Source organism: Agaricus bisporus (genome assembly GCF_000300575.1).
Source record: "Agaricus bisporus var. bisporus H97 unplaced genomic scaffold AGABI2scaffold_1, whole genome shotgun sequence".
NCBI classification, from domain to species: Eukaryota; Fungi; Basidiomycota; class Agaricomycetes; order Agaricales; family Agaricaceae; genus Agaricus; species Agaricus bisporus.
The window spans coordinates 1,774,101-1,800,819 of record NW_006267344.1 but is presented as its reverse complement, the minus strand read 5'-3'; the positions used below and the strand labels follow the sequence as shown (position 1 = coordinate 1,800,819).

General features: G+C 46.9%; 7 protein-coding genes across 7 annotated transcripts; 4 read left to right on the top strand and 3 right to left on the bottom strand.

The window, feature by feature from the left end:
- Positions 1-429: 429 nt before the first annotated feature.
- On the top strand, positions 430-6,875 carry AGABI2DRAFT_61007 (hypothetical protein; the record flags this gene model as incomplete). The annotated part of the gene is made up of 8 exons (XM_006454364.1): positions 430-568; positions 623-701; positions 752-1,046; positions 1,197-1,361; positions 6,076-6,198; positions 6,262-6,361; positions 6,412-6,700; positions 6,755-6,875. Coding segments are annotated over 8 exons (1,311 nt in total), but the record flags the coding sequence as incomplete, so codon positions are not given.
- Positions 6,876-7,076: 201 nt separating this feature from the next.
- Positions 7,077-9,497, bottom strand: AGABI2DRAFT_62644 (hypothetical protein; the record flags this gene model as incomplete). The annotated part of the gene is made up of 3 exons (XM_006454363.1): positions 7,077-8,927; positions 8,981-9,214; positions 9,267-9,497. The coding sequence occupies 3 exons, from the start codon at positions 9,495-9,497 to the stop codon at positions 7,077-7,079; spliced, it is 2,316 nt and encodes a 771-aa protein (XP_006454426.1).
- Positions 9,498-9,589: 92 nt separating this feature from the next.
- Positions 9,590-10,638, top strand: AGABI2DRAFT_114184 (hypothetical protein; the record flags this gene model as incomplete). Its single annotated transcript, XM_006454362.1, has 3 exons — positions 9,590-9,631; positions 9,677-9,701; positions 9,764-10,638. 3 exons carry the CDS (start codon positions 9,590-9,592, stop codon positions 10,636-10,638), a joined length of 942 nt encoding a protein of 313 aa, XP_006454425.1.
- Positions 10,639-12,695: 2,057 nt separating this feature from the next.
- On the top strand, positions 12,696-15,188 carry AGABI2DRAFT_182410 (hypothetical protein; the record flags this gene model as incomplete). The annotated part of the gene is made up of 2 exons (XM_006454361.1): positions 12,696-12,923; positions 12,993-15,188. 2 exons carry the CDS (start codon positions 12,696-12,698, stop codon positions 15,186-15,188), a joined length of 2,424 nt encoding a protein of 807 aa, XP_006454424.1.
- Positions 15,189-15,199: 11 nt separating this feature from the next.
- On the bottom strand, positions 15,200-20,059 carry AGABI2DRAFT_182409 (hypothetical protein; the record flags this gene model as incomplete). The annotated part of the gene is made up of 14 exons (XM_006454360.1): positions 15,200-16,692; positions 16,747-16,778; positions 16,830-16,918; positions 16,969-17,042; positions 17,410-17,414; positions 17,436-17,810; positions 17,874-18,154; positions 18,202-18,360; positions 18,414-18,558; positions 18,608-19,294; positions 19,349-19,471; positions 19,526-19,703; positions 19,767-19,952; positions 20,000-20,059. Coding segments are annotated over 14 exons (3,778 nt in total), but the record flags the coding sequence as incomplete, so codon positions are not given.
- A 290-nt stretch (positions 20,060-20,349) lies between these two features.
- On the top strand, positions 20,350-22,825 carry AGABI2DRAFT_114180 (hypothetical protein; the record flags this gene model as incomplete). The annotated part of the gene is made up of 12 exons (XM_006454359.1): positions 20,350-20,824; positions 20,876-20,920; positions 20,972-21,108; positions 21,159-21,269; positions 21,318-21,395; positions 21,445-21,668; positions 21,722-21,811; positions 21,862-21,993; positions 22,038-22,271; positions 22,323-22,418; positions 22,466-22,646; positions 22,697-22,825. 12 exons carry the CDS (start codon positions 20,350-20,352, stop codon positions 22,823-22,825), a joined length of 1,932 nt encoding a protein of 643 aa, XP_006454422.1.
- A 76-nt stretch (positions 22,826-22,901) lies between these two features.
- On the bottom strand, positions 22,902-26,574 carry AGABI2DRAFT_239539 (AdoMet-dependent rRNA methyltransferase SPB1; the record flags this gene model as incomplete). Its single annotated transcript, XM_006454935.1, has 10 exons — positions 25,886-26,574; positions 25,673-25,833; positions 25,283-25,622; positions 24,925-25,233; positions 24,759-24,876; positions 24,611-24,706; positions 23,733-24,563; positions 23,578-23,680; positions 23,005-23,525; positions 22,902-22,952 (listed from the first exon to the last, which is right to left on the bottom strand). Exons 1-10 carry the CDS (start codon positions 26,062-26,064, stop codon positions 22,902-22,904), a joined length of 2,709 nt encoding a protein of 902 aa, XP_006454998.1. The 5' UTR covers positions 26,065-26,574.
- Between the last annotated feature and the right edge of the window lie 145 nt (positions 26,575-26,719).

The window sequence follows — 26,719 nt, the reverse complement described above, 5'->3', positions numbered from 1 at the left end:
TATGGACTGTCGCGAATTTCATCACTCAAGTGAGTACTATTACAGCGTGAATGAGCAGTTGCTTCAACTCCTTTCAGCGCCTGTTTGTCAACGGATACGAGAAACCATTTTTGTCCGTCTCCTGTCGTATTCTCTATATGCTTACTCACAATATATTTCAGTATAACCTATATGACTACCAGTGCATTCTCCTTCTATCTGGTACTCTATTGCATTCGTAATGTTTGGTCAAAATACAAGAGTGACTCCAGCGGGTAAGCCATCTTTTGAGTGTTGGTGTTTGCTTCCCATTGACAGTACGGCTCCAGAGAGGGATACCAACCTCTCGTGGGCTCTGAAACAACAGAACCACACGATAATGCAGAGCCTTCCTCGTCTCAGGTCTCTATTACACCAATTAATGTTGACGATGAAGTGTCGGAGAAGGTCCTTCCACCCCTGGATGCACGCGAGACAGCAGAGCTAGCATTGGCATTCTGTCTGTTATGGTTTTTCGCTAATTGGTCTGTGAACGCGTCCCTGTCCTACACAACCGTAGCAAGTGCCACTATTGTCTCCAGTACAAGTGGTAAGTGTTTACCTCGTCTTGGACTGTAGAAATACTGACCTCGAGCTTGTCAAGGCTTTTTCAATCTTGCGATTGGTAGGATATTTCGCGTCGAGAAATTGACAGCAATGAAGATTGGCGCGGTATTTACCTGGTACGGGTTTGAATATCCTATCCACATCTTTGCTCATCCCCAGATTCAAGCTTTCTAGGAGTGGTGTTAGTGTCACTTTCGGACTCGGCAGAGCCTGGAAACACAGCAAACGAAACTCTACTAGAAGCGGGCCCCCCGGATGCAAGCGAGTGGGCTAGGTTCATTAGCTCATCTGCAATCAGCGCCACCTCGGAATTCATGGCAAAGCCCCTCATTGGAGACACCCTTGCACTCGTCTCAGCACTCTTTTATGCATCTTATGTTATCCTACTGAAAGTTCGCATCGAGAACGAGGAGCGAATTAACATGCAACTTTTCTTTGGTTTTGTGGGGTTGTTCAATATAGTGTTGTGTTGGCCTATCGGCTTCGTCTTGCATTGGACTGGCGTCGAGCTATTTGAATGGCCCACCAAGTCAGAATGGTACATCATTCTCATTGAAGTGAGTCTACATCGTTCTTTAATGGAACGATCTCTGATAATTAGTGAACGTTAGATGTTGATCACATGGTCAAGCGACTATCTCTACGTTTTTGCAATGCTCAAGACTACACCCTTGGTGGTGACTGTCGGCCTCAGTCTCACCATACCCGCTGCTGTGTTGGGTGATTCTATATTGGGTGTGCCTGTACATGTGCAGGTTCTCATAGGGGCTGCTTTGGTCCTAGTCGGATTCATTGCCATTGGGGCTGATTCTAAGACTAATGGAAGTGAAGCTTCGAGGCAGGTTCGAGTGGACTCCTCAGTGCATTGACAGTGCGTCGACAGTGCGGTATCACCTTAAAAATATATATCATAGCTTCTTCGTTTGTAGAAAACCCAAACCTTAATGCTGCGTTAGAGTAGTAAGGGGCACCGCAGCCAATAATCCTATATTTGGCAAATTCTACTTGTCTGCCACCGGCGCTATCGGGCGCGCCGCGGTGGTCGGTCATTAGACCCCGAGTGCTTATCGGGTGCGTCGGCATCAGAATAGCCAAATAGCGAAAGTCATTGTCCATCAAGGGAGGTCCGTTAACGTCTTTCAAATTCTTTATTAGGGTTTTGTCCTTGACCCTTACCATCTCCATTGCTTATCAGTCTACATACACGAAATGGACGTCCTAGAAGGACGTAGCCTTATAACTGGTGATCATACGAGACCTCAGTCTTCGGAACTACTACAAAGGCGACAGAAAGCGAATGATTATTGGGTTGGGCTAGCTCTCTTTATAGTGGTTGTCTTTCTTTGGACGGCGGCGGGTTTTGTAACGCAGGTGAGATCGACTTTTATCGAAAAAATTTGAGGTGTTCATTAAGATTATAGGCACTGTATAAGAATGGTTATGATAAGCCATTTCTGTGAGGTCACCTATATTCTTTCGAGGCACCCATAAATTTCATTCGTTGGTGCAGGGTAACATATATGACCACTGGTCCATTCGCTTTATACTTGGTGCCTCGAGGCATACGTTGGGTCGGAGAGGCAAGGCATGGTATATTGGGTGAGTCAGGATCTACCTACCCAATTCAACTGACCTGATCTCTGAAAAAGGTCACAATGCGAGACCAGCAACAGGGTATCAACAGCTGCCAGTTTCGGAAATCCCAGACGAAACGGACGAAGACAGGCTAATTAATACAGGTCGACCAGATACCGAGCCATTGACAGTAACACAGACAGCCAATGTGGCATTTGTCTTCTGTTGGCTATGGTTTATTGCGAATTGGGCTGTAAACGCGTCATTGAATTATACCACTGTTGCGAGCTCTACCATAGTTACTAGTACAAGTGGTGAGTGATATTTCGACCAAGTCATTCACTGTCATCTTCATTGGTCAAACTACCAGGTTTTTTTACTCTTGGTATTGGGCAAATTTTTGGAGTCGAGAGGTTTACACAACTCAAATTACTTGCTGTGTTCATCTGGTATGATTCACTTGAATGTATTGAATGCCAATTGTTGAACTTGGGACTTTCAGTTTTCTCGGTGTTGTCCTCGTTTCACTTTCTGATTCGCAAGCTTCAACTGCCACTGGCCAGAACCTACGTTCTACAGAGAGTTCTCTACCCCTGTTTGGAGATATCCTCGCGTTCATTTCAGCGTTTTTCTATGCCGTTTACGTTGTTTTCCTCAAAGTGAAAGTTGGAGACGAGTCGCGCATTGATATGCGATTGTTCCTTGGTTTTGTTGGACTCTTCAATTTATTAACATGCTGGCCAATTGGAGTGTTATTACACTGGCTTCACGTGGAGAAATTCGAGCTGCCCACCATGTCTGTGCAGTGGTACGCTCTTCTTGCCAACGTAGGTCCAATTCCCGTCGATGGCGAATCCTAAGCACTAAATAATCACTATAGACGATAATTTTCCTACTGAGCGACTATCTATATGTTCTCGCAATGCTCAAAACTACACCACTCGTTGTAACTATTGGTATAAGTCTTACGATTCCTGTTGCGGTAGTAGGTGACTTTCTTGTTAATGCATCTTTCCGAGGGCAGGTGATAGTAGGAGCTATCTTAGTCTTAATGAGCTTTATCGCGATTGGGTTAGATGGATCGAGGAAGAAGGAGTTGTGACGCCATATATCTATTATCCTCGTTCAAAATAGTTGTATTCTAAATGCTAGAAGAGTGTAATTATCAGTTTTGTATATTGAGTTGGAGTTATACCTAATGTGAACTAATTCTTTTTCCTTATCTTTACTCTTCATGGTAAATTTTCTCCTTCGCCATTATGAACCACCAGACTAATCTAGATTCCGAACTGTTAGCCAAAGGAACGCCGTTGAAAAACGGCTGTGCACGAAATCTTCAGCAAAAATTCATAAAAGAACATTTGCCGTTGAAGACAAGGCCGTTGAGCGTGTAGCAATCAGTTCTGCCGATATTCCTGTATGTATGTAGGCTTTGAACGAACCTAGAGTCAAAAAGATTGCACGAGTCCTTCTGCCAGAATATGTTATTTAAGGAAGTATGCCAAAAATCATGGGCAGAGGTGAAACGAATTAGTAAAAATCTTGAAGAATAGTGCAATCGACTCCTTTTGAGGAGCTGATTCATAGTCCTAAATTTGGGGGGGAGGTACTTGGTCCCGAAAAAGTTGACCTTTGTTTCTTACCTCTGATTAACATGACAAAGAAGAAATACAACCCGATTACTGTGGCCTTTGAAATTAGTCCGAATATACCGCCGAATCAACCCTCAATTCCTTTGAGCTATCCATTGTATCTGAGTCTCTTAACATGACGAGACCAGCCTATGTGGCTGACGGTGAAACTCAGAAAACCTATATGAACCCATACGAGTTGACAGCGGGAGGGTTGGAGTCAATGCATGCACCTTCAAAGCTGCGATATGGAAAAATATCCGAAGAGGGATAGCTAGAAACAGGCTCAAGTGCTTGGTAGGCTACTGGAAGATGATTGGGATCATCGAGGCCATATAAATCCCATAGCAAGTTCAACACATTGTTGAGGTAGATACCATGAATGTGCCATCGTAAATCACAATGTCTGGCTTCATCGTTGACAATGATATTCGCTGATAGACTGAAGATAATCCAGAGTGGTGATCTTAGAGTGACGTTATATATACTTTGACGGGAATACACCCATTTGGGAATTGCCACGGAGTACAGAATTGCTTGGCTGGTTGTTTCTGAGGTGGACTTCGAATGTCCTCGACTGTACACGAATTGGACGTCCTAGAAGCACGTAGCCCTATTACCAGTGATCGTCCAAGACCTCAGACTCCAGAACTTCTACAAAGGCAACACAAGGCCAATGATTATTGGGTTGGGCTAGCTCTCTTTATAGTGGTTGTCCTTCTCTGGACGGCGGGTGGTTTTGTAACACAGGTGAGATCAACCAGTATCGAACAAACTTGAGGTCTTCATTATAATTATAGGCACTGTATAAGAATGGTTACGATAAACCATTTATGTAAGGTCACCTACATTCTTTCGAGGCACCAGCAAAAATTCATTCGCTGGTTCAGGGTAACATATATGTCCACTTGTCCATTCGCTTTATACTTGGTGCCTCGAGGCATACGTTGGGTCAGAGAGGCAAGGCACGGCATGTTAGGCGAGTCAAATGGGATTTACTTTCCCAATCCAACTGACTTGATCTCGGAAAAGGTCACAATGCGAGACCGTCAACAGGGTATCAACGGCTGTCAGTTTCGGAAATTCTAGACGAGACGGACGAAGACAGACCCATTGACACAGGTCGGTCAGATACTGAGCCATTGACAGTAAGACAGACAGCCAATGTGGCATTTGTCTTCTGTTGGCTATGGTTTATTGCGAATTGGGCTGTAAACGCGGCGATAAGTTATACCACCATTGCGAGCTCTACCATAGTTTCTAGTACAAGTGGTGAGTGATATCGACCAAGTCATTCCTGTCATCTTAATCGGTAAAGCCACCAGGTTTTTTTACTCTCGGTATTGGGCAACTTTTTGGAGTAGAGAGATTTACCCACCTCAAACTACTCGCCGTATTCATCAGGTATGAATGTACGGAACACCATTTGTTAATCTCAAGATTTTCAGTTTTCTCGGCGTTGTCCTCGTTTCACTCTCTGACTCGCAAGCTTCAACTGCAACTGGCCAAAGCTCAAGCTTAGACTCCACCCTACGTTCCACAGACAGTTCTCTTCCCCTGTTCGGAGATCTCCTCGCGCTCATCTCAGCATTCTTCTATGCCGTTTACGTAGTTTTCCTCAAGGTGAAGATTGGAGACGAGTCGCGCATTGATACGCAACTGCTCCTTGGTTTTGTTGGGCTGTTCAATTTGTTAACATGCTGGCCACTTGGGGTGTTATTGCATTGGTTTCACATAGAGAGGTTTGAGCTGCCCACTATGTCCGCGCAGTGGTACGCCCTTCTTGCTATTGTAGGTCCAACTTCCGTCCGAGGTGGCTAATTCGAAGAACTAACTGACCACTATAGACAATAATTTTCCTACTGAGCGACTATTTATATGTTATCGCAATGCTCAAAACTACACCACTCGTTGTAACTATTGGTATAAGTCTTACAATCCCTGTTGCGGTAGTAGGTGACTTTATTATTAACGCATCTTTCCGAGGGCAGGTGATAGTAGGAGCAATCTTAGTCTTAATGAGCTTCATTGCGATTGGGTTGGATGGCTCGAAGGAGTTGTGACTTTATATCTCCACTATTTGACTTTTTGCATGCATTATACCTGTTCGCAGTAGTTGTATTCTAATACCTAGAAGAGTGTCAGTATCAGTTTTGGAAATTGAATTGGGATGCACCTGATGTGAACTAATTGTGAATTCATTCTCCTTATCTTTGCTCGTCATGGTAAACTTTCTCCTTTGCCGTTATGAACCACCAGGCTTATCTAAGTTCCGACCCATTAGCCAAAAGAACGCCGTTCAAGAACAGTTGTACACGAATCTTCGGCAAAAATTCACAAAAGAACATTTGCTGTTCAAGACAACGCTGTTGAGCATGTAGAAATTGGTTCTGCAGCCGATGTTCCTGTATGTATGTATAATTTATCTCGCATCTATTATGAAGCTCACAGCCCAGTTGTTGTGCCATAGGCTGACGATATCCTCGCTTCTCTCGATGCACGAGCTGCTCCGCAGGAGGTTCTAACGAAGAAAGAGAAACAAACCCAAAAACGAGAAGCATTTCTTCAAAGTCAGTGCTAACATCTGGATATCTACATCCTCATGGCCTAACTTACTCAGAGCTTGGCGCATCTCGACTGCCATATTCTAAATCCCATGAAAGACGACAGAAACGCAAGGCCAAAGAACAATTGGTTGGAGACTTGAATGAAATGCAGACCATCTTATCCACTATAGCTGCCGCTGAAGATAATGCCTCGGACGAACCCGTAAAAACGCACGGAAAGGATCCTAATCTCATGGATGCAGACCAGAAACCGGAGGTCAAATCCAAGCCTCAAAATCGAGGTGCAAAAATTGGCGAGGGGAAAGCTGCACCGCTATCGAAGAATCAGCGGCAGCGTGCATTGTATGTACCTCTCTCTTAGCTTGACTCCTCATCATCTGAATACATCCTTCATAGACAACTCGAACGATTTCGACAACCACTTATACGATCTAATCCGGAATTTGCAAACAACCCGTTCCAAACCATCCGCACACATGCCCAAAACACACTGATAAAGCACCGAACACCGAATTAACCGGCGTTCGTAGTCTAAGATGTATTCACCAAAAGTGGGAGTACATACGATATTACAAGCAATAGTACAGATACGAGGTATACACATAACCAAGCCTTGCCTTCGTGATTAATCCATCCATTAAAACCATATAAATCTGTACTTTGAGTCTTCGTAGCGATTTTTACCGCTTTCAATGGTATTTCTACCAGTTAGTTGAGCTTATTCATCCCCAGCACTCATTCCGGCACTCCACACGGTACTCCCACTACCCCCAACACTTCTCCTTCTTCTCCGGCTTGGCCGTGGCGCAATTTCAGTGAAACCGCTACTTCCACCCTTAGCTAATTCCACACTCAAGCTGCGCTCACGAGCATCAAGGGCTGCCAACGAATTTCCAGCTTCCGCACGTTCTAATGCCTCCTCGGTTAAGCCCACGGAACCGTTCACTCCCATATTGACGGGGTCTCCTTGGCCGTTCTGATTTTGGAATACCGCAGGTGTAGAGTGCACAGAGGCACCATCTGAATTAGTATCCGTGTTCTTAGCCCCAAAACCGAAGAATGAGAACCGCCGATTAATAGTAGTGGGAGTCTCCGATTGCGTTCGTTCAATAGGTGTGGCAGGAACTACGGACGCTGGAATAGGTGATTGAGGTGCAGGCTGAATTCCCATAAGTTGCATGGTGGCATTAAGTCGTTCCCTTTCTCTACGGTCATCATCATCTTCCTCCGTGTCAAGTTTACGGGCACCTGAAAGAGTACTTGTTCCTGGCTTCAGGGTCAAAGGTCGAAGATTGGAATCAGGTTTTCTCTCGGTGCTGTTATTGAATATTGAAAAGCTCTTCCAATCAAAAGAAAGGGACCGGCGATTTGCCCTGGTTGTTGGGACATTCAGTCGGGGTGAGGGAGAGGGATTTGAGGAGGCCTGCGGTAAATCTGTCGCAGGAGCGGAGGATACTGATGCTGATTTGCCGAGAAGAGGACGCTGTTGGTGAGGGGGAACGGGAGAATCTTTAGCTGATGGTTTGGACGGCGGGATCTGCGATTCCTTGTCATAGTCTGCGGCCAACACGTGTTCGAAACCCTCTTGTGCAATAATTCGGTCTATAATCTTGGAAGCATAAAGCGAGAGCGCCTTGTTGGCATCTTTGAGTGATTTAATTTCTGTGCGCATAGTCTCCATCTCGGCTGAAACGCCCGAATCATGGTGGACGCCGTCAGTGGAAATCGAAACCTTGCGACCATCCGAGCCCTTTTTGTTTCGTTTCGATTTGCCATGGTCATTGTTTTCGACGATGTTGGTTGTGCCATCGAGTACATCTTTATTCTCCGCTCGCCCGAGCTCGGCGGCGAGATCAAGCCCTGGACCGGTTATAGGGAGATCTGCAAGTGATTCTCCCCGTGGTTCATGCGTCGAACCCGTACGTTTACGCCCTTGTCGACTCGACTGCCGCGAGAATTGAGGTTCCTCTGAGTCGTCTTCTAGACTGACTTCTCCTTCTGTATGAGCCTCTGCTCCTTCAACTTCTTCATCCACGGGGTCAAGATTACTTCGACCGGCACTGCGTAGGCTTATCATATCCATGGGTTGTTCGACATCACTACCGTCGCCGTCGTCGTCGTCATCGCTGGACGAATTGCCTGCTCCAACCTGGCGCATAGGATCAAATTGACCACTGAGTGTCTTTTCGCGTAGTAAAATCATGTAACTCTCGTTATCTTCTTGAAGTTCGTGATTGACTCTCTTGAGGTCCAGAAGTTGGGATTGGAGGAGTAGGAGGGTGCTCTGAAGTGAAGAATGGGAAGTTGATAGTGTCGAAAGCTCGAGCTTCAACGCCGTCATCTCGGCAGGCTCACTCTCTGAGTCGTTGACATCCTGTTTTGCCACAGGAGGTTTAGGTATAGGATTGGATTGGATTTCCTGTTCCTCAAATGTTTCGAAAGCTGGCTCAGGAATATCTCTAGCAGCCTCTTCAGAACGTTTGAGAGCCTCAGACACGGACTGGATTTTAGATTTGAGATGTTGTTCGTTGTCATAGAAAGCCTGGCGTTCAGCCTCAAAAGTAGCAGTCTGATAGCAACATGAGATAGGGGGAGGCGGAGCAGAGCCTTTGAGATGCACACCTGTTCATTATAACGCCTTTGAAGGTCTCGCTTCTCTCTTTCTAGCTCACGGACCTGTGTCCGAAGTTTTTCTGCGACTTCAATACGCTGTGCTAACTCGGTCTCTGAGCGGGCTTGCTCGTTATATAACTCGTTCAACCGCGCTTCGGTTGTGTGCAGAGAAGAAGTCAAGCCTTCGGCCTCGCCTGTCAAGGAGCGAATAGTCTGGTCCTTGTCTTGTAATTGGAGGAGGAGCTGGGAGTGGAGAGATGGGTTATAAATGGAGGAAACAAAGAATGATAATTACCTGTTCCTTCTGATCAATTTCTTCCTTCAAAGAAGCAGCCAGGGCCTCACGAGTATCTTCGTGGGCTTGTGCTGGGTGATGGGCTACTTTGGACGGTGTCCGCCGTACTCCGGCTGAGACGCGAGGAGAGACGGCTGAACGCGCTGTTGCGCCTCTGGTAATGGAGGGCGTGTGCGGCGGAGAAGTGGGCCGGCGTTTTGAAGGAGGAGGTTTTGGAGAAACGGTGGCCATGCTGGAGGCGGAGGTGGCTGGAAGTGAAGGAGTTGAAAGCGGTTGCCATGCATTCATGCTTTCCATCATGACCATCATGCTGTTGTCATAACATGCCCCTCTTTTCCGACATCCCAGCACAATCCCTCTCCCAGGTATGTCCCCGTCCGTCCCACCGTCCTTGCTGACTCTCGGCTTAGCTTTCGACCTCTCTTCTACGTGATTGTGAGCCCAGCTCTACCCAGCCTTTCCCGCACGATAATTTATATTCCTAGCATGCACCCTAGGGCCCACCCGTGTCCCTGCATTAGACATCCTGTTGGATCACAATTCCTGCAAACGTGGTGATCTGATCGAAGTACAAGGCCCAGCAGCCTCTGGGAAGTCTCATCTCCTCTACTGCATGCTCATCAATTGCGTCCTTCCCTCCCTCCACTCTCAATCCAAGCTCGGTGGCTGGGGAAAAGTTGCCATCCTTCTCGATACCGATCACAAATTCAATGCTTTGAGATTCGCTCAGCTTTTGCGCTCGCGCCTCAGATGTCTTCTACCTCCAGACCATCCTGATAATGACGCTATCGTGACCAAAGCTCTCGGCCTTTTGCATGTCTTCCAGCCTTCAAGTTCACATCAGCTTGCCGCCACAATTCAACACCTACCGATGTATCTTGCTACCGAGCTTCCGGAAGAAGATCTGGGTGTTCTCGCCGTCGACTCAATTTCTGCCTTCTATTGGCCTGATCGATATGTTCATGAGCAACTACGTCCCGGTGACTCCAATCGGCCCCCCACGCGATCCCCGAATCTTCTCAGCCATGTATTCACGTCTATTTCGACTTTCACACAGTCTCATGGACCTTTGGTCCTGCTGTCAAGTTGGGATCTGAATTCCCGTTCAACGTTACACAGGCGTCAGCCACTTGAAAAGTCAGCTGTTATACCTCTCACCGACGCTGGGCAACACATACAGCACCAGCTACCCGTAACCTGTCGCATCAATTTGTATTGTTTAGGTGTCGAAAATTCTCCTGAATTGGGCAACGATACAACTGCCAAGCCCTTGACGATCAGTACCCTATCAGGAATTGCGCGTGCTTCTGGTAATTCTACGGCCAAACAGTTCACCCTTCGAGTTACCGACGACGACATTGTCATCTCGTAGACCGACACCGATAGTTCGGGTTTTTCCCTAGCTTTGGTGATCTCGGGTCCCTCTACATATCGTAGGGGTGCAAAGAACGTTGTCACTGCGCTGTTCTCTTCTCCTTGCCGCAAATACGGTCGTGCAGGTGCTTCTGGTATCGTTAATCGCTCGCATATTGAATTGGGACTGTGAGAAGACCCAAATCACTAGTACTATACTAGTAGGCATATGATAAAATTTTCTGCGGTTATAATGGGCAGCCATAACATTCAGTTTTGGTGATATACATAAGAAGATGCGAATTGAAATAAGTGAAAGGGGAAAATATGGCCAGTGCAGGTACCGAAAGTGATGGCTTATTCCGCTGCAATGTTACAGCAGTCCTTACCGGAGTTATTGCGGCGCAGCGATACCCATACAAAAGTAATACTGCGCTCATGCAAAGGCTGTCGAATGGGATCGTCAAGTTCTAGGAATAATTTTATTCCTGAGCTAACATGAATCATCTCATCCGCAGGCTCGATGTATCCTTGAATGAGATTCTTACAGAAATAGAACGAGCATTGCCCTATCAAATCGCCAGTTAGTTCAGATCATCGCCATGTAAGAACTGAGCACTGGAAAGTCCGTGTTGCATGGAAAGGCTATTTGCGGACTCGATTCAGATCCCGGAGCAAAAAACGAGATTGTAGATGGTGGGGAATGCTTCTTGAAACAAGTTTCTGATGAGTTTCAAGTTTAAATTAGGGTCGTTGTCGCGTCTGTACAACAAATTAGCATCGGTCATCAGAAGAATTCACGATGACATTTGACTTCTATGTAGAAGCCAATTTTCTGACTGACGTCTTGTCACTGATGCAAATGCCGAGGTTTTGTTGTGACGTTCAGACATTCAGAAACCACGACCGGCTAAACATTCTAGGAGTGGTGCATACTCTACTGCCCATATTCTTTGTTGTTTAAATCAGATCTTGATAATACAAAGAATGAATGAGGACACTGGGTAAAACCCACACTTAATTTAATCCTCAAAGGCCATTGGTCTCGACAATTCTTGATTTCTGGGCGCGCTGATTTAGAATAGCAACTGATAGGATACAAGATTGGGACCCCCAGGAAATAGGCCACTTGAAAATTCAGCCCCGTATTTGTTCGGTAGTCGGTGGTGGGAATGAGGTACGGCGCTCGAAGACTCCGAAATGCCATCTAGACCGACGGCAGTATTGGACATAGTGCGCAAGTCATCGCGAAAATAACTTCGTAAAAGTCAATCCTTGTTTTTGCTTTAGCAAGAAATTCAGGAATTGAGAAAGGACTGGATTATTATGGAACAACTTGAAACCCGGCCGTTGGAATTTTCAAGACGTCAGCTTATGTTCATCTGCCCATCGCCAGGAAGACGTGAGCGAGGTTGTCCCCTCAGATAAACATGCTAAAAGCGTACGCGAATCAATAAACAGCAGTTCTATTGATCCATCAATGCAATGCATTCCTCAGAAATGATATACCAATAAGGATTGGTTGCCAAAAATTGAACCTAGAATGGAGGATTGGAATGGATGAAATCCACTGGAATGCTCTCGGCTGTTCAAGCTTTAGATTGTGGTTGCCCCAGAAAGGAGAGTCTGACTCTCACCGACTTGGAATGAAAGGTGGGTTGGGTTGACTCTGCAAGTTTGAATGGAATTATCATAAGCATCTATTCCGGGAATTCTTTTCCAGTGATTTTGGATGGCCCACGGAGTCTGTGCTATGAATCCAGTCGCAGCCATGCCTCTCCGTTTGATTATGCGGGCACATTGTCCCGGGTTTATCACATCTTGTGTAGCGAGGACATATATGACTTGAGAGGTCGACCACCGGCAAGACCACGTGAGGTTATGGATCAAAAGGCGCGGAAAAAAGGGTAGCACGTCCGGTCCGCTCCCAGCTCATAGACGGCGTATGCCATATTCATAGCATTTTAATACCTGTTGGATCTGTAGGTCCTGCTTGCCCTTCTCGTTTCTGTTTTATAACTAAATCAGCAAATCACAGTATTATTCGTTGCAACCTGGACACAAGTTTGTCTGTTCATGCTCAGGAGGGTGCTGGCTGCACCAAGGCACTACTTTGAACATTCAGCTGCCGTTTTGACATGCAGACATTTGGACAGAAATATCGCGGTTTCCCGAGGGCGACGGAACACAGCTGCAGTCATTACTCCACAGTACCGCGCCATCCAGAATCTATCGCCATTCGAAGACGAGAGACGCGTAGAAAAGGACGCCAAAGGCGAAGCCATCGTTCCGTCGAGCCCTTACGTGACACTCGATGCTTCTCCCGAGGATTTGACGAGGATTTTCATAGATTTTATTGGTCGTCATGGTCAGACGACAAATTCAGCTCTCCAATGCCTTCGCTCGGGGTCGACCGCTTTTTCCACCATTCATCAAATATTAGGAAGACATTACTATATTCGTCGCGTTGCGAAAGAACTTGCTGCTTCCGACCATCCTGCCGCTTGCATTCGCTTGTTGAGCTTGGCAATCAAATATGGCTGCCATCTGAACGCCTCAACCTACGAGGGTGTATGTTGGACGTTATCCTACCACGGGCGTCACCGATTAGTCTTAGAAGTTTTCCGCCTCGCAGTGGAAAATCTCGATTCTCCCACATGTCGTCTGCTCGATTGGCGCTTACACGCTCTTCTCGAGTTAGAAAATTACACTGCTTTCGCGACCGTCATTCAAGATTACGAGGATGCACATCTCAAGCCATCCAGACGGGCGTGGCACATCATCTTGGTAGCGCACCTTCGCAATCGCAACCTTGCAGCCTCTCGCCAATGTCTATCTTCTATGGAAGCGGCCGGCTTCCCTATAAATTCAACAACACATGCTGCCATCGCTACAAATTACCAGTACCTAGGACTTGACCGTCAGGTCAAGGACCTGGCGATCTCAATATTGGACACATTGCCTCCTTCTGAAAGAGTGTTTGTAGTCAATCAACTCTTGGAATCGCATCTTCGGTTCAACGATCAAGCAGGTCTTCACCAATTATTTTCCTTTTTCGATCCCGAGATTATTGGCCCTGTTCAGGGTATCCTCAATCTTCTGGATGGTTTTGAAGATCCAAATTCTACCTCGTCTGCTGCGAGGTCGCGTATTCGCCTCCTCCCCAATGCCCGGACGTTCCTTATAGCCATACGTTACTGCATGACGCGTTCTGACTTCGCGGGTGCGGAACAAATTTTCTCACTCATAGCAAAGCAAGGCATCGAAGTTTCACCCACCATTTTGGCCGCGTATATAGACCTCCAATTCTCCCTTGGGAAACCAAGCATCGCAATCTATCTGATGTCCAAAGTTTTGTCGAACAACGATTTAGACGGCCTCTTCGATCGACTAGATCCATGTAGCGATGTCCAGTCCGATTGGAAATGGCCATTTTCAACATTCCAGATTCCCCCTCATATCGATGTTTTCAATGCTTTTTTACGCGGGATGATAAATGGTCATGGTCTGGATGCTGCTCGCATAGTTGTTCAACAAATGCGACGAGTTGACATCAAACCTGATTCGCTCTCTGTGAAGATTTTGATTGACTATTTAACCCGCTTTGAACGCGCCACTCCTGCTGCTGTATTGCGTGTACTTCACCAACTATTCCCTATCTTCCGCATTTCACTTCGTCATCTCCATCCTCTCATCAGCCGTATCCTTCGCAGCGAAAAGCGGCGGCGGCTGTATTACTCCTCAAAGCCAAAAGATTCCAAAATGACACGTGCGCAAGTTCATGAGGATATCTACCAGCCTTCCGACGGCCCACTCGCTGGAGTGCCGCTGGAACGGTTCCTAGTTCGCCCTAGCTTGGCAGGTTCTCTCATTACCTCCCTAGAGTCCCGAGGAGTTCGAAGTGACGCTGCAATGTTCGCCTTGCGAATACGATATGACGCAACTATCAAACGTGACGCAGAGGAGGCTGTTGACACTTATACTGACATGCTTTCCCGAGGGATCACGCCTTCTATCTACCATATTTCTGCTCTAATGGAAGGCTTCACACTCCGGGGCGAAACAGACATGGCTCTGAAGATCATGCGGTCAGCCAAGGAGTACAACATTAAGCCTAATCTTGTCATGTACACCATACTTATTCACGGCTATGGGTATCAAAATCAGCCAAAGGCAGCGGGGGAACTTTTCGAGGCTATGCTTTCGAGTGGACTGCATCCTGACGTCCGTGCCATTTATGCCATTTGTAACGCCTTCATCCTAGCTCAGCGGCTCCAAACTGCGAAGAAGATACTCGTCACGCTTTGGCCTTATATAGCTCAAGTTCCTCGCAATCACACCGTAACCCCTCTACTCGAGCTGCTCAAAACGTTTTGCCTGCTTGATACCTCGCGTCCTACGGCAAAGCCGAAAATAAGTCGGAAAAAACGGGCTCAACTCCAGCAGCAGTTGACGGCTGTGATTGTTGCATACAAACGTTCCTCGAGATTGCCAGAAGAACTCATTTCGAACACTTCCAAGGTCAGACGGCTCGTCAAACAATCACATTATGAGAATCGCAGAGTATAAGGAATAATCGTATTTGGGGAACGTCAGTCGTTATAATGTAATGGTGTAATATATACTACATTGAGGATTGATCATATACAAAATACTAGTTATGCAATTTACAAATCGTTCTGATGCCAGCTATGGGAACTTGACATCAAGTAGTCGTAGGGCGTCGTGCACCGCAGACGTTGAAACTTCGCGGATTCTCCCACAGCGAGCTAAAACGTCCCGAGGTGGAGGTGAGGCCCCCTCACGCTGAGCTTTCTCTTTCTCTTTATATTGCGCATGAGGGTCTGTGAGTACAATAGTCTCATTGTCGGCGGGCGGGGCAAGGGGTGGTGTCGGAGGAGTAAACTTTGATTCTGGACTTGGAGAAAGTGGGATCCGGGGACCAGTACATCTCGAGCGGCTGGCCACCACATTAGCAAGTAAAGAGAGGTCGGCAAATGAGACGTTGGGGTGAGCCTTGATTTGCTGCCACGCCGCGTTCGTAGGAATTGATTCTGAAGAATCATAGCCATTGAGGTTCGCCGTCGGATCTGATATACAATGTTCACAACCGCCTCGGCTGTTACAAGGATTGTGAGAAGATGATGGAACACCTCCGGGATAATCAACACAGGAAGGGCGAGCAGCAATCGTCTCTTTAATTGCAGAACAGAAGGCCTTACCAAAGGCATCATCTGCGCAAGCGAGACAGTTCGATGGGTCTCCCGAACATGTTGGCTGAGAAGAGATGGTAGGGGGTCGAGTTTCTGGCAAGACCTGAACTGGAAAAATCGAGTTAACCGTACAAGGGGTTTCACGGCGGCGGAGGGGCACAGGGGGCCGATAAGCGGGCAGATTATCTAGGATGGAAGACCGGCTCGATTGGGGTTGTGGAGCCGGCTCTAGATGAACAACACCCGTAAATTCCTCCGACTTGAAATTGCTGAGATTCGAGCGCTCAGAAACCTGTTGCGCAGCAAGCTCTCTGCAGACACAAGGTGTATCGTCGCTACAGAATCCACAATTGAAAGAAGGAGAGTAATCAAAGGACTCGAGAGATATTGATCTATTTGTATTGTTTAGATCGATGTTGGCGATGATAGGGTGCGTCGCTTCGGAAGATTGCACTTCGTACATGGGTGAAAATCCGCTGTCCGATGAATTTGAAGAGTTGGGGGAATCGAGCATCGAAGGGGGGGAAGGCAAATAAGTTGACAAAGGCTTGTCGTGTGTTTCGGGACTGAAGCGCGGTTTCTTGCGTGCAGGAGCTTTAGGTGAATGGACACTACCGGGGGAATTGTCTCTCCAACGCTTCTTTTCGTTGGCTGCCCGCTGCTCTTGCTCTTGCTTTGTTATTCTCTCTTTGAGCAGAGAATTTTCCCTTCGCAGAGCTTCATTCTCTTCCTTCAAGCGTTTTGCGATGTTCTGAAGCGCGACATTGCGTTCGATCTCTCCTTGTTCGTATTGTTGTATACGTGATTGTAGCTCGGCTAGTTGAGATTGCTTGCGCTCGCGGAAAGCGCGCTGAGCAGCTCTGCCGAAACTGATGAGATGGGTGACATTCGACTATCTGATTGCGATAACCCACCTATTCTGGACCCGACGGCCCTTGGAGTCACTCTAGACAATAGATTAGCATGCGCTGGAAAGGGGAAGGTAGGCAACACATGCCTCTTCCTCGTCCTTGACGGCGGCCGACAAGTCTTTCTTAGGCTTGCGCCCGGGCTTGGGTTTGGGTTGTATGACCCATTCCTTGGAAGCTTTGCGGCGATGAGAGAGGAAGAAGAGGAGGGAGATGGAGAGGAAATACCTGTTGCCCAGAGAGTAGTAGGAGAGGGGGAGGGAGTCGACATGTGCGACGGGGAAAGTGGAGGGAGAGACGGTCTTTAATGATGCCGGAGGTTGTCTTATCAGATTACCGTAGCCGGCAACTTCGGTCCCGCGGGGACGCAACCCCGCCTTCATCAAGTTCACACCGTGGCGTGAGAAGCGGGCCTGTCCCAGGATGAGCGCCTTCGCGAGCGTGCGTGTCCATTTTTCCGCGACGTGTAAGCCGTCACGACGGAAGAGTGAGAGATTCCTCAGGCGTATCCACGATTACCGGCCTCTGTCACGAAATAGGCGATCGGTCATTCAGACAAACAGCTTATTTCTTCCCGGACCATTCCTCTTTTCCGGGCAGCCATGTGCCCCAATCTTATTTTCTCATCAATGCGTGAATTCGAATCCAAGCAGGGGATGCGATCGAAACCGACCCTACATTCATTATTCTAATACCTCCTCGATTTGTTCAATGACTTCGTCTACCCACACCTCAATCTCCTCCTTGGCCTCGCTCACTTCGTGCTTATCGGTTTTGTGCCCACGTTCATCAGCCAATTCCCGTTTGCGCAATGTACGCCAAGCATTCCATTCGTCCACAAGACGTTTCCGCAAAGCAACAAGCTCTGCGCTAACATTGCTTTCCTCGGCCGCATCCTCCTCATCGAATACGCGACTATACTCTCGCAGGTTCCTTCTAATAGTCCTTTGTTGCTCCTTTGTCAGTAGAGTAGGGGGCCTCGGCCGCCAAATAAATTGCTTGAAACGATCTTGGATCTGCTTTGTTAGTTCTTGTCCTCGGAAATCCCAGACTGCATAACCGTTCTCTAGCTATAAAAGGAAAGGAAAGGCAACGTCGTCAAGTGGTCAAGTATAAGGTGCGAAATCCGGTACCGTGTGAGTCCAAGCGCTCGCGCTGGTAGCGAGATATCGGCCACTTGGATCCCATTCAACGTCTGTGACACCATAGTGGTCGGCAGACCCAAGTAACTGGATTCCACTGCCCCAATCATCCTTAGAAGCTTGGCCTTCCTTTCGATTCGCATCGTCAGAGTTAAAGTCAAGATCCCAAAATTCCAGTTCCGATTTGGTAGAGGAACCGACAGTTGCTAGCACCACATGGCGCCCTCGTGGAGACCACCGAATGGCATTACTCGTGCGAGAAGAAAGTGTACCTGCCACGCGTTAAATTGGCGAATGACGGACAAGGGAATAAACTCACGCAAGAGCCTAAAATCATTTTTGGAGTGATCGAGTTGATAGAAACCGACGTCGGTCTTCACAGTGATGCCAGGACCGGGATTCCCCAGGTTGGGATCGCTACTAGAAACAATTGCAAACCTATCTCCCTTTGGTTCCCATGAGAAATCAGTTACAGTGTCTGGGAATTAGCTGTGAGTGAGAATATGACCAAGACCAAAATAGGATGTATACCTTTGAGTTCAATGACTTCAACTGGGAAGTCCTTTTCGCGCATTCGAAAGATCTCCAGGTTGCAAAAAATAGATTTTTTGGTTTTCGTATGTCGATCGACCTTGACGCAAAGGAAGTCTCCTTGGTTTTGCCAATAAAGCTTACACTAAGTAGCGCGTAAGCAACGATATCAAATCTCCCAACAGTGAACTTACTTCAGTGACATTGAAAAGATTTTTTTGACGCAAGATTGAACGACCGGGGAAGCTGAGTAAAGTAACACGCGCTGGTTGGTTCACCACTTCGGGGGTCCAATACACAAGCATGTTTTCCCGCGCTTTCTTCGTCGTTTTAATTCCTCCTTTTGCATCTCTCTCCGTCACCTCTTTATCTCTTTCCCCAAGAGGACACCACTCGAAATCTACGACGCCTTCTATCTTCAAACTCTTTTTCCCGTGCAAGCCCATGTCCGGAAGCTCGTAAATGCTTATCATCTGACTCGGGGTCAAGCGTGCGATGAATTTATCGTCTGGACTCCATTTCAAGATCGGCCATTGCATCTGCTTTTTCTGTCCAGGGGTTTCGCCTTCGTGATATGTGGAGAATGTGCGAAGAAGATGTCCAGATTTGATGTCCCAGACAGCTATATTGTTTCCTTCGTCGTCTGGTGAGAAATATTGAGGACCTTGTACGGCACCCTCAGGAACAACAATTGGCTCATTAGACCATGTGACGATATAGTTCTCGCATGGGGAGAAATCAATCAACTTGACAAAGGGATGAGCAAATCTTTGTTGTGGCTTCCAGGATGGACCACCCCATAGTCGGACGCCTTGCCGGTGTAAGGTTGCGACATAGGTACCTAATGGCGACCACGCAACGTAGAGAAAATCTTTCCATTCCTACCATTCGGAACTGAGAGGCTAAACATGGATTACGGGGGGAAAAGAACGCACTGGTTTGTATGCAATCTCATACTGTGAAGGCTTCCCATGCCAGTGAATTAAAACCTCTTCGCCACGGTATGTGACATATTGATCCCGTCCTTGAGGATCTGCCAACCAAGCCCTCAAATGTTCCTATAATCGTCATTAATTTCACCAAAGAATGCTTCCCTGGAAACACAGACTTACCTTGGGAGCGAACTCTTCCTCTTCTGGCTCTACATATACTTCATCAAGTTCTGCAAATTTCTCTATATCGGTAAACCGATTAAGCTTGAAGATATGTCTGGCATCAAACGGATGGTTGTGGAGCGACACCAAAGCAAGATTAGCCTCGTCAACACTGCGAAGCTCTACAAAGATGAAACTGTTTCGTAACCGTAGGTGAGAAAATGTAGCCGGGAAAAAAGTTTTTGGGTTGCACACACACCCTTTGCTTTTGCCAGTCGAATCGTCCCATGGGACGTGAATGTCATCAGGTTTGATAGTAACCCCCTTTCTCGAGAACTCTTTGCAGATTTTTGCCAACAATTTTTCGAGCTTGTCCTTTCCGATGATGGGTACACCATCTACAAGGAGCACGTTATCGAAACTTTCATCATATTGGATTTTGTATCTAGCAGACAGTGAGTACGTTGATCTACAGGTAGCCTTCGAGTTTACTTGTTTTCGATATCAGAGTAGTCAATGTCTTCTGGATCTTGTAGGAGTGCTGCGGACATGGTGGACGTTTACAAACTTCACAGAACATTTTTTCATCAGGTGATTTGCGCAGTGTATGTACCTGTTGTCCTATACGCTGGAAGGTGAACCCCCCCCTTGTCAAATCCCACTGCCTTGCGGAGTACAACCTTGCCGACCTTGGCAGATTCATAGCATCGTGAACCACAGCTCAGTGGAAAAGTGACGAGCAGAGCACATCCCATCTCGCCCGCACAACTTACGGCTAGCTATATTACATAATATATGGGTCTTGACTTTTTCGCCTTGCCGACTGTTCGTACAAACGCTGGATGGCGCACCGTTGTTCTCGTCTCGAGCGCCTCTTTTTTTCTCCTGCCCTATCCCGTCATGCGGCCTGTATAAGGCGAGCATCCTCTACCGCAGTCGTGGTCCATCCCAGCAACACCAGCCAATCCCAGGCTGCTCCATCGCTCCCTCTCTCTGGAAGACCCAAAGTCTTGGAGTTTCTTCAATATGTCCAAGAAAACGCAGACATCACGCTCGTAGACTTGGAAAGCTTTCGTCCAAAATCTCATCCGCCCGTTGGTACTGCCGAGTACGACGTCGCATACCAAGCGCTTATGGATAGGTTGGACCGGTCTTTCACTAGCAAGCAGCTGCGACGGTTCCTCGGAGTCTATGGCATGCGCGTCTCGTCGAAGATGCGAAAGCGTGGTGCTGCCGCGACAATCATTGAAAAACAGTGGGGCTGGCCATCGCTGGCTGAAAGCCAGAAGTTGGCCAAGAGAGAAATGTTCTCTCGTGGTGCGCTTGCTTTCTGATGGTCTGACATCAATCTTTCTAATCTATTTCAAGCATTTCCATTAAAACCTGAGCAGGCTTTTCTACTTCTTGGAAGAGGTAAATTCATCAACAACTGCTTTATTCCGGACAGCTCATGTTCTCTCACAGACGGCGCCGATATCCTATCTCTTTCTCAAACTTTCAGCGTTCGATTGCAGTTTTCGCGCAAGCCACTCTCGTTAACAGTTTCGGGCACTGCCGATTCAGTGGACGAGCTAGAAAAGCATGTAGAAGGTTTGAAGAAGGTTTGCTGTTGGTTACTTTTTGTTAGGATGCTTTATGAACGATTTTGCAGGAAATTATATGGCAGGATTTTGATCCACCTTATAAATTTGATATCACTGCTTCTGCTCAGCAATTATCCCGAGATTCGGGTTGTTTCCTGGAGGGCTTACCAGATGGAAGAGTGCGTATCTCAAGTACACCAAGACTGCAGCTCTTAATTATTGTCCAGGTACGGATATGGTATCGAGAAAGTCTCAAGGAGTCCTCGTCAATGGCGAAGAGGTTGATAATGCAACAATGTATTGAGGTATACTACCATTTCTCACCTTTCTTTTTTTCGCTCACATGGACTACAGGGTGTGAAAGTACCCCTAGTTGCAAGCTCTGTTCAAAGCAGTCATTATCCCGATCATCCTGATACGTATGCTTTATACCCCTTTTTCTCTGTGATGCCCAACGTGTCTTTGGGGAGGAAAGTGAATTTCCGATTAAGGCGTGTCGGCAATTGGCTCGGAGACGAAGAGACTGCCGTTTTCAACGACAATGATGAGAATACGCGTAGCTATTTTACGTCCAGTGGGTGAGTTTTCATCTTTGTTGCTACCACGAAAAGGTCTCATTGATCTGTTCAAGTTCCGGGGAATATGGGAATGCTCGCGAACAATTGCTTTCGCAGGTGAGTAGTGGGTCAGGACAAGACTGTCAATTTTCTGTTACCGCTACGTAAGTGTCGTAATTTTCTCTATCTCGTAATCCACTTATCGCCTTGTTAGTGCTGGCCATATCATTTTTTCTCCCCGAGAATCTCAATCGTCTTTGATGCCTCCCTTAGAAGGGAAAAAAAGCTTTGATGAAGTCATGAACTGGATGCGAGAAAAAGGTCCCAATACAAGATTTTTTGCAGGGTGAGCATTTATCAAAGCGAGCGTATCCTGTGCTTATCATCTAGAGCTCCCATGCGCTGTTGGCAGGCCCCGGATCCAACTCAGGAATGGAAACGTCGCCTCGTGTTTGTGGCTGTATCCGCCCTTAAGGAGCAGGAGAAAGTGTTAATCTGTGAATTTCATCCTGGGAATCCACTGCGGCCCACCCCAGCTGAAGTCGAGGTCGAAGAGCGAGAGCTTCCCAAACCTACCCTTCGTGGAGGCCTACTGAGAAGGCTGGATGTTTTAATGCCGGACGAGTGAGTGAGCCCTGGTGCCCAACTTCTTTCGAGACGCTCATAACGATTTAGCCCGAGAGACATACGTCTAACTTTAACTGATAATAAAGTGATTCCGGAGACATTATGGCCAACTGATTTGCTCGAATACGTTAATGAAAGCATGATGTATGTTAACTCGACGAAGGTGTGGTGCGATTGCTTACACTTTTCAGATCCCCGGCATCGTCAGAAGTCCCTTTGATGCTTGAGTTTGGAAGCAATAAATACATTCTCAAGGAGGACTTTTACACTCAGTCAAATGCATCACCAGTGGAAGATGGTTCGGTTGATGTGAGTGCAATCAGCGAACGTCGCTTCGATCCGCAGAATGAGGAGTCGTCTCTATCTTTTGAAGTTAGTCCTTTGTTGAATATTGCTGTTTCTTTTATTAATGACTATTATAGGTCAAATGCGGAAATATTTCTTCGGATGCTTCGTGGACGTCGTTTTGGCAAAAATGCGAAGATATCGTTCACGATAGAGCCGAATCATTACCTAGAGCGGACAATTTATATCAAGAACAAGAGCAGTGACTCTGAGGTAGCAAAAACTATCCATCAGGAGGTTAAATTAGATTAATACATGTTTAATACTAGGTCAATATCAACATCATGCACGCTTTCGTTTGTGTTGTTTGTCTCTCCGTTTTTGAGCTCTAACCTAAGAGGATGTCAGTATCAGATCTCGAAGTATGATCTTTTGAATGACGCACCTCTTTCTTCATCCGAGCATCAACCATTGAATACCGGCCCTTGACACCTTTCGGTCTACCTTTAATACCCTTATGGGCACCTTTTGCAACAACCACTTTTATTTCCTTCTTTGCTTTCTTCCCTCGAGATTTGCCCTTCTGTAGAAGTCTCTCAATCTGCTTCGCCTTTTCCCTTTCAGTCATATCGCTGGCATCATTCACGCCATCCGCCTTCTTCATTGCCTTTTCCAGTTGTTGTGCCGCTCTCATCTTCTTCCGTGCCTTCGCCTCCGCAACCTTTTTAATAGGCCGTGCGTCCAATGCTCGTTGCTTAGCCCGAAGTGCTGCTACAGCCTCTTTTGTGATGGGTATGTTGGCCTTGTAGTATTTCGCTTCATCATCAAGGAACCAAGATGGGAGTCCTTCTTTCGAATTGAGGGAATAACGATTGAATCCGTCATTAATTAGCTCCGTTTTTGTTTTTTGTCGGTTGACCAACATCTGTGCGAGGGTGACCGCTTCCGCAGTATCAAGACCAAGCTCTAGGTAGTACGTCGAAAAAAGATCGCAACTTATTTCGAATAGCACACTTACTTTGCATCCTTTCCGACTTTGCTGCGCTCTGGTCTTCGCCATTAGCATCCCAGGTATCAGCACTATCATCTTGGCTTGCTGGGACAACTTCAAAGTCGGAAACCTGGTGCTTACTTAGCTGGGAAAGAAAAAATACTGAGGGTACGATAACACACCTGCTCTACACTCTCATCCTCATCTGACTCTTCTTCCCGTTCATCATCATTCATATTTAGATCATCAACGCCGTCAAGGCCCGAAAATACGCCTTGACTGAACCATAAATGTGTTGCCGCACTGGAAGGCTTGGAGGGCAACTCCAAGGTTTTGACCAGGCGCTGTCGCTTTGCTGCGGGCAAAACTGAATCTTTTGGTGGTCGTAGTCGCTTTCGACCGGCCAAGGGGTCTTCTTCACCTTCGTCTTTGTCCTCGTCTTCATCATCAGACGACTCACTGGAAGAAGTGTCATTACCGTCGAATTCATCACGGTTCCAGCCTCCAGAGTCATCGCTCTCCATATCTTCATCATCGGTAGCTTGAATTCCGTTCCATTCCTTTTCACGCTCTTTGTTCTTTGCCCTTTCTTCTTTCACCTTGAATTTTGCATCCCTTTCTCGTAACCTATCTTTGTACGTATTGTATAGGTTATCCAATTCAGCTTCGAGCTCGTCTACCTTCCTGTTTTGTTCTTCATCTGAGGATAAGCCAACGTCCTCTTCTTGATCAGACCCATTTTGCCCATCGCTCTCTCCACTGTCAACAACTTCCAGACCATCATCATTAAGCCACTTGATTTGAGCTCTTTTGTTCATCTGGTTCTCAGCTTCGCCGAGATCGAAAACGTCCTCTTGCCCGATACTAAGGGCAGCATCATGTTGCTCCAAACCAATGTCCAAGGGTGCAGTCATCTGAAGCTGCATACGCTGTATAGTCTTCGTCCTAACTTCATTTGCTCGCCGACGCGCACGCTTGGCACGAGCAGCAACCTCCGTGTTCAAACGTGCCAGCTAATGGAGGTGTTTAGATGAGAATCATTCACACCGTACCTGCTTACTTCTTCTGATATTTTCTGCTCTTCGTCCATCTCTTCGTCTACTTCGACAGTTTCAACCATTTCCTTTGTATCTTTTGTCTTGACGTCTAATCCGTACTGTATATGTCCGGTCTCAGTAACAAAACCAAGTTGAGCTATCGCTACAAACCTCTTCTCGAAGTTTGAGTCGCCATCTGAGCAGCATTTTGAAATCTCCCTTCCCGAGCACTTTGAGATCGTCGCAATTGGCTTTGACATCTTCCGTTGTTATATCCAAGTCAAGCCATCTGAGAACTTGAGTTGAGAACTCTCACCGAAATAGTAGAAACACTCACTCTTTCTCTTGTTCTGTCTCGAAAGTTATCTTGTTGAACGTCCCAAGCGCCGCGATGGGGTCTTCTCCTTGGATGAAGTCTGTAGCTGAAATTGTCTTGAAGAGAGTATAGTCGCCATCATTATAACCGTCTCTCTGTCGTCTCTTCTTTTCAGGATGAAAAACATTTGCCTGAACATCATTGCCAACGATCTTGTCGGCCGATGATGCTAGCTCTTTGAAAACGTGTCTAGGGTCCAAAAACTTTGGATCAATGAGCTTTGGGGCGAGAAAATCCCGACAGACGACGAAAATTTCAGCCGATACATTCCTAAGTCAACGGTTAAAAAATGCAGCACCGTGACCAAAAAGTAACGCACCTAGATGAAGGTGGTTTAGTCGCTTCTACCTTTCCGAAGAGTTGGCTGAAAACCCAGATGAGATTGTTATAGTCCACGCTTCGAAAGACCTTGGTAACAAAAGTTCCGCCCTTGGCGAGAAACTGTACAGCCAGTTTTAAGCTCATCAGCACTAGTTCAGATTGGGAGTAGGCATCTTGGATCCAGGCCGTGCCGACGTTGGGAGCACCATCATGTAAAACGACGTCAGCTTTCCAATCCTTCAGTTCGCCCTGGATAAGATTTCGACAATGAGGGGTTGTAATATCGGCAGCAAATGTGACCACATGAGGAATTGGTTTTATTGGCACCAGATCAACACCTGTCAGATGAAGTCAAGGTACGGTTTTTGAGCACGAAAAGCTTACGCACCAACAATGACACTATTTGTAGGCATATACTTGCTAGCAACTTGCAGCCAACCACCAGGTGCAGCGCACAGATCAATGCAACATCGTGCTTGTTCCAGAAAGTTGTATTTCTTGTTTAGTTGTATCAACTTGAACGCCGAACGTGCTCGATAGCCTTGTTCCCTTTGTCCGGTCGATAAGTCATAAAAGGCTGCGATAGAGAAAAAAACACTACTTTGCGAGCTTGTAATATTTATCTAGACGACCTTTTCCGGTTTTCTTCTGTGCCTTCCCCATCCCTGTTCGGACGGTAAACGAGACCTTTGACTTTTTGCATCTGTTGCCTAATCTGGCATTATCGTGGGAATACAATTCCATACGCGTAACGCAAGCTCGAGGACTCGTTCTGCTCATTCTCTCGTGCGCTCTCCATGCTTAGCCTTAACAAACCCGCTTTAGCCAGTAAGTATGGTATATCAGCTGATGAATTTGGTGGTACGTCAAAAACTCTTACTTTAATGTCCTGTCATATAGCCAAGTTCCATGCCCTATTACTAGTACGCAACAAATCCTAAAAAGACTTTGACCTTGGTTTAAAGTCATGCGGTAAGTCCACTCGATAAACTTTAATTGGTTCTTGGCGCTCATTTTAATGTCCAAGCGCAATGCGCATGATGGTCTGGGTCTTCGATCTCCTTGTCAAGATTCTAGACCACGCTTGCCACCTTCACGTGATCTCAAGCCCGGGATGATCAACTATGATCAGATACGCGACGCTACATCCGAGTCTTAGCTACAAGCCTTCAATTGATGGGACCAATATAACGGCCTTGCTACTATGCTGGTGATAGCGGGATGCGCTGTGTCTTTGGTCGTGTAGAGTAGCTATGTGTGATTCACGTGACTGACGCGTCGCGCGTCAACTCCGAAACTCAGACTGCCTCGAGGCAATAAACAAGGCATAATACTCTGCTGTGGTCGGACTCTCCCCGCCCAGCACTGTGCATCTCGAAAGCGATATACACCATTGTCTTTGCTCTCCCTCCAGCGATCCCCACAACTCGCCTAC